The sequence below is a fragment of the Corylus avellana genome, chromosome ca4, assembly GCF_901000735.1.
Source record: "Corylus avellana chromosome ca4, CavTom2PMs-1.0".
NCBI classification, from domain to species: Eukaryota; Viridiplantae; Streptophyta; class Magnoliopsida; order Fagales; family Betulaceae; genus Corylus; species Corylus avellana.
In genome coordinates this window covers 29,410,542-29,416,962 of record NC_081544.1, presented here as the reverse complement: position 1 = coordinate 29,416,962, position 6,421 = coordinate 29,410,542, and the positions used below count along the sequence as shown (strand labels likewise).

Below are 6,421 nucleotides of genomic sequence, written 5' to 3'. Positions count from 1 at the left end.
ATTGAGTTTCTTTTAGTAAAAATTCCCTTCATAGAAAAAATAAATTACAGAGGTTTTAGTACAAAACCAGAAAGACCCTTCTCAATGCTCATGAACATCTACTTCGATGACACAGACAAACAATAACTTAAAAAATGCCTTCAAGAAAAGAACAAGATCCACGGCTGGATGGGGATGGATCACCCTAAATTATTTTTATTTTTTATTTTTTTTAAAATATAATTTTTTTAAGCTTTTTTTTTTAAAATAATTATATGACATGTGGCGACATCTGATTAGTGCTGACGTGGCGTTCCGTTAAGTTTTTGACGGAATTTTAACGGAGGTACTATCTTGATCTTTATGAAAATCATAAATACCTCCTATAATAAAAACCAAACTTTAAGAAGGAAAAAATAAAATCTTGAAACCTTAGAGATAAAAGAGTATTTGAAAAGTAGCAAAAAAAAAACAACAAACGAATGAGCAAACAAACAAATAAATTAGCAACTAGAGATTGCCCAACCCATGAAAAGTCAGGGGAGGCCCAGCCCATAACTCCCAGTGTAAAGCCTTGAAACCCTAGACGCAGCAGCTATAAAAGCACGCACTAAGACGCCCTCTTTTAGGGCTTTAGCTGCCACACCCATATCTTCCTCTTCCCGAAGAGCGTGAGAGAGAGAGAGAAAGAGTGAGCAAACATGCCGGCTGGTCACGGCCTGCGTTCTCGTACACGAGATCTCTTTGCCAGGCCCTTCAGGAAGAAGGGGTATATCCCTCTCACAACTTACTTGAGGAGTTATAAGATCGGTGATTATGTAGACGTCAAGGTTAATGGGGCCATCCATAAGGGCATGCCCCATAAGTTTTACCATGGCCGCACTGGCCAAGTCTGGAACGTTACCAAGCGCGCCATCGGCGTTGAGATCAACAAGCAGGTAACATCTATTCACTGTACTCTTTTATGGGTTTCTTTTCGTTGTGGAAATGGTAGTATGGATTTGTTGGTATTAAGTATGTATGGCCTTTCAGAAGATTATGTAGAAGATTTTTGCTTTCAGACTTCCTGTTTGGTTGTTTCCCCGTTTGGCTTTTGGATTTGTGGTTGTTTTACATGTTTGTGTAGATGATGTGTTTGATGGTTTGCTTATGTTCTTTGCTTTTGGGTGTCTGGGTTTTTCTGCAAATGTTGGTTTGGTTTGTCTGTTTTGTTTAATTGGAGTACATATTTGTTGCTGGGAGATGGTACAGGAGACTCGGGTTTTATGTTTGGTTCACCTTCTGTTTACAATTTTGGGTTTTTTTATTAATATTTTACATGTTCTTGCATTTGTAGCTGATGTTTTCGATGATTTTGCTCGTATTCTTTGTTTTTTAGTGTGATAGATGTGGTGGTCTAAAGTTTTTTGTATCCGGGATTGAATCTGTACCGTCGCACAAAGCTAGTCTTAATTGCAACATGTGTCCCGTTGAAGCCATTTCTTCTTTTGACAGACAATACAAATAAGCCAACTAGGCATATAGTCATTTATTATTGGTGTCAAGCGCATTAAGAATTGACATTGGGGAGGATGTATGTGCCATTTACTTGAGTTTCACCTCCATATTTTATGATTGGCTATTATTTATCTTTAGTAGTGAAGATGCATATTGAGAGACGTTATATTATGTTCCCATTAGTGGGTTTTGCGGCCAGTGGCCACCGGTAAGATTTGACTGCTATTTAATTTAAACAAATGGAGCATTAGTTTTTAACTGTAATACTTTTATCTGTTTCATTTCTCCATGGAGCATTAGTTTTTAACTGTAATACTTTTATCTCTTTCATTTCTCCATGGAGCATTAGATAATTATGTTGATGGCCTGTCAACCATTTTTGATGGTTTGTAATGAATGTTGTTTACAGTACTCTGGATGTCTTCAGCTGATAGAAAATTTTCAAATAATTTGGATGCATGTATGTCATTGCAGGTGGGCAATAGAATCATCAGGAAGAGGATTCACGTGCGTGTGGAGCATGTGCAACCTTCAAGGTGCACTGAGGAGTTCCGCCTGAGGAAACTGAAGAATGATGAACTGAAGGTTGCGGCAAAGGCCAAAGGTGAGGTCATTAGCACAAAGAGGCAGCCACAGGGCCCTAAACCGGGTTTTATGGTGGAAGGTGCAACATTGGAGACTGTCACTCCCATTCCTTACGATGTTGTCAATGATCTCAAGGGTGGTTACTAGGTCTTTGCTATTGTCCTATTTGGGTTTGTGTTTTTTTGTTAGTTTCATAACTTTGGGAAAGTTACTCAGATTTTATGCATGCTCTTTGCTATATTAAAATTTTGATTGAATACTGGATCTTATTTTAAATGGTTTTTGAAATCTTATTCCAGTTCCATGGATTATGTTATTCCGGCGTTAGTAGTTACTCCTGAGTTAAATTTTTCTGTACTGACAAAATTGTGTAAGAAACTTTTTGGGGGGTTTAGAAGTTTGACAAAATTGTGTAATGTGCTAGTGTGGGTGGTTTCCTTTGAGCATATTTGGGGGTGGCCAAATCATTCATTTGTAGGGTTGTTTTGATTATTTGATAAATTATCAGATTTTGCGATTTTTCAAATGCTATTATTAATCTGTTCTTTTTTGCTAATTTTAGGTCTTTTTTTAGAACTCAATGAACTATTGTCGAAATTTAAAATCTCAGAGATCAAAATTACATTTATCCCAAAAAATAAAGAGTAATCTCTTTTCCTTGCGAGTGTATAATAGGAAATTGTGTTTTTTCATATTAGCAAATCTTAAGAAGAAAAAATTGTAGGTCTAATATGTCATTTGGAATTTGCTAAAAAAAAAAAAAAAAAAAAAGTGTCTTTTGTGCTTGAGGCTGTCATTTTAAAAATGCCTCTAAATTTTATAATTTTTGGTGAGATAGATTTTCTAAATATATATATATTTTTTTCTCTTCAAAAGTCGTTTTTCTAAGAAGGAATTTATTTCGTTCACCCAATCTACCAACATTTTAGTTTAGCCCGATAGAGCGTGCAAGTTGCACATTCTAGGAGGAATTCAACTCTATGTACTCTTATTACATTCATTTTATGTTGGTTTACTTGCTGTGTGGTGTGTTATAAGTAGATTTTCATGTTTTTTAAGTGGTGAATATAAAAAGCTATTTAAAATATGTTACTTCAACCCTAAAATAGGTGTAAAGACTAACATTACGTTTCTAGAAGCATATTGTTCATCAGCATCAAACTCAAGTTTAAGGGCACAAAAAAAAAAAATCGAAATGATAAAAGCCAGAGCATGAATCCTAGAGTACCAGGTACCGGCTGGCCCTTTGGACTCAGTCGGCGATGGCGTTTTAAGTATCCGACTACTAGCTGGTCCTCTAACCCACAATTTCATTTTTACTCCACTTATTGACTTAAAAATAGAGGTGGTTTCACTGTCATTCCCAATGAACTACTTCGACCTTCCGTCTTTTTGCATGTCTTCTCCGCTTCATGTTTGGTGTGTAGTCATTGTGTTAACAAATCCCTATACAATTATGTTATACACTTGACACAAATTGAAAAGTTTCTTTTTGGCTTATGCTCAGGGTAGGATTACATAATATAAACTTATGCTTGGGGGATTACCCTCATGTTAGGACAATCTAATCTTGGACTGATCATGTTTGTCTTTTCTTTTTTTTTTTTAATTTCTTTTTTTAATAAGAACTAGATAACATAAAAGACAAATGGCCTCTTAACACCACAAATATTCATGCTACAAAGAAAATATTAAAAATTAGACATGAATGTTCTGAAAGTTTGTTGTGTACACAGCTGGAAGTTATTGCTCGTTTTAGATGAGATGTTAAATTTAGCGTATTGGTATGGAACAATACGACAATTAGCACTAGAAATTGAACTATCAATGCATTTTCGTGCAATTAAATAATAAAGTTTAGTTGAAAATTTAACAAAGTTACCTGTAGGCATATATACCGCTCACAATGGCCAAATTTTAAATTCACAATGAATAAATATATTCTATACACCCACTTCATACCCGCTGATGTGGCATGGATTAAATAGCTACTTAAGAAAACAAAACTTTTTATCTCTATTCAGCTTGTCACATCAATCAATGTGAAGTAGTGTGATAAAACATGTATGAAGTGCAGCATTACTCATTGATTATAACTTCTGTACAGAAGAACATTGCATAAATTATGGGACACGTTCTAATGCTCGCTGCAATGCCTTTTTGATTCCTTCCTGATCAAGCGACGTTCTCAGATGTATTTCCTGCACCTGAACCCAAGGAAGATAATAGTACGGTCAGAGAAAGAGAGAGAGAGAGAGGTAGAGAGGGAGGGAAGCTTCGATGAGACTTGCCTGCCTTCCAGCACGGGCAAGGAGAGTGAATTTCTGGTTAGTGGGTGGTGCCTGCGGTAATGCAACATGACAAAGTTGGTATATAAGAATGAAGATGTATACAAATTAGATGGTCTCATGCAAATAAATGAAACTCACATTTGAAAGCCAAAGCTGCAGATCTTGTGAAACCACCCGTTTCTCAAACCCTTGTCTAATGATTCTTACATCATCTATGCTGGATCAAAGAAGAATAAGTACCGTTATTAGTTACTGGAAAACCAAAAATTCTTATGTTTTTAACATTGAATTTCAAGAAGAATACAGGGTAGCAAGTTCGATATTTATAGACATCAAGCCACAAAAGTAGGAAGCCTGTGATTCTCCTAGAGGGAGAGTAAGCATCCAGCAAATTTTGTTTCTCCAAAGTTTTAGGCACAATACGCATGCCTTCAAATGATCAGGAATATAGTCATCCAAAAGACAGTTCATTGATACAGAAATATAGCATCCAAAATCATAATAAATCAAGATCTTAAGGGACCCCAACTTCCTTCTAACGATTCTTAGTCTAAATTCAGGATGGACCAGATTGACCAACTTTGAAACCATCCGTCAGAAATACTACTTGTGGTCTACTGGCCCGTAAGGTTATCACTTAATATTTAACTGAAAGGGAGGCAAATCAAGTTGCTGAGGAGATTAAGTCTTATTAATAGATGCGCTCAGCCAACTGCGAAATGTGATACATGTTGCCATACTATGAAGATGAGATAGACAATGGAACAATGGTTACTTCATTCAACATTTTTTTTTAAAAAAAAATTTTAAAAAAGAAGAGTTTAACCCATACTATAGAACTTCAGAAAAAACTCTTCATGAGTCAAGCAACGATGAATTCATACCCATCTTCCTGTAGTAGCTCTTCAAATATCGATTCAAGCCCTGGAAGCGGTTCAATAGTACTGATGTCGCTATTGCTCAAAGAATCAGGAATAGTAGAGGCATCCTGTGAAATGTATTATCCATTCATAATGGAAACATGCTTTTTTAAGTGGACATAGTCCCAATCAAGAACATGACCAAAGGACATAAGATGATATCCAATGACAAACCTGAGGTATAACCTTGTCCAAAGTTTCTAGAAGTGGATCTTCCTCTAACTGCTTGATTGACAGGGTAATCCTTGACTTTTCCCTGAATAGATTGTTCGTCAAAAACCCACATGGTTGGTGCTAAAAGATTACATTCATGTACAGAAAGGACAAGCAAAAAGTTAAAAAGAAAAATAAGCAAGCTTATGAAAATTAACAGATCTTTTCCCCTTCATAATACAGCACTGCCTTGCAAGCCTATACCAAATGAAGAGACATTTAGCAGTTTTCAACTTCAGAGAAGGTCCATCACTTTAGTTGCTTAAAGAATTGGCATGGGAAGCTCAAGAGAAAGCACCCAACAATTTAGCCTCATAAACATGATTGCTGATAATTCATGACACAAGTCTAAGAAAATGCCAAAGAATGTCTTGTCTATCAGGAACACACCAGTAGAGGCATGCAAATTTTGCTTTGTGCATAGTCGAAGTTCTTTGGAAGGAAAACAGAAAAAAAATGAATAAAGTTTTCATTATTTAGTCAAAATTGGATCAAATAAAGCATGATTTGGCATTCTTTTTTTTTTTTTTGGGGAGGGGGGCATGTTATAAATATATATATATAAGAAATCAAAATATCATTAAAAGCAAAGGCGCTACCCGAGTACACAAGAAGTAGACAGAATATACAACTGCAGGTTTGCATTGACACATAAAGTACTTCTAAATAAATTAGTTAAGATGGTTAATTGAAACAAGCTATACGTGTGCTTTTATGACCTAGCACAACTTGGAAGTGAAAATCTGCATGTATGTACTAGGTATAACAGAATATACAACAAAGTTAATGATCTGCATTACTACATGAGGATTCGGTATGATTAGTACCTTGTTGATGTGATTCTGGATTTATTCAGTATTTAAGGGGGAAAAAGAGAGGCAGAAATCAGGTAATAAGCACCATGAACTAACCTATCAACACTTGTAACTTTCACCC

The 6,421-nt window shown here is 35.7% G+C and overlaps 2 protein-coding genes across 2 annotated transcripts; one reads left to right on the top strand and one right to left on the bottom strand.

Annotated features, from left to right (window-relative positions):
- The first annotated feature begins 593 nt into the window (after window positions 1-593).
- Window positions 594-2,318, top strand: LOC132177351 (large ribosomal subunit protein eL21z/eL21y). The gene is made up of 2 exons (XM_059589621.1): window positions 594-917; window positions 1,951-2,318. The coding sequence occupies exons 1-2, from the start codon at window positions 681-683 to the stop codon at window positions 2,206-2,208; spliced, it is 495 nt and encodes a 164-aa protein (XP_059445604.1). The 5' UTR covers window positions 594-680; the 3' UTR covers window positions 2,209-2,318.
- Window positions 2,319-4,184: 1,866 nt separating this feature from the next.
- Window positions 4,185-5,704, bottom strand: LOC132178380 (uncharacterized). Its single transcript, XM_059590821.1, has 6 exons — window positions 5,690-5,704; window positions 5,447-5,566; window positions 5,237-5,340; window positions 4,491-4,569; window positions 4,353-4,403; window positions 4,185-4,268 (listed from the first exon to the last, which is right to left on the bottom strand). The coding sequence occupies exons 1-6, from the start codon at window positions 5,702-5,704 to the stop codon at window positions 4,185-4,187; spliced, it is 453 nt and encodes a 150-aa protein (XP_059446804.1).
- Window positions 5,705-6,421: the final 717 nt, after the last annotated feature.

Coding starts and splice junctions, on each gene's coding strand:
- LOC132178380 (XM_059590821.1), bottom strand. Junction 5,341..5,446: donor TGGACAAGGTTATACCTCAG/GTTTGTCATTGG, acceptor TACATTTCACAG/GATGCCTCTACTATTCCTGA. Junction 4,269..4,352: donor TTGCCCGTGCTGGAAGGCAG/GCAAGTCTCATC, acceptor CCTTGGGTTCAG/GTGCAGGAAATACATCTGAG.
- LOC132177351 (XM_059589621.1), top strand. CDS start 681: ATGCCGGCTGGTCACGGCCTGCGTTCTCGTACACGAGATCTCTTTGCC. Junction 918..1,950: donor GCGTTGAGATCAACAAGCAG/GTAACATCTATT, acceptor ATGTCATTGCAG/GTGGGCAATAGAATCATCAG.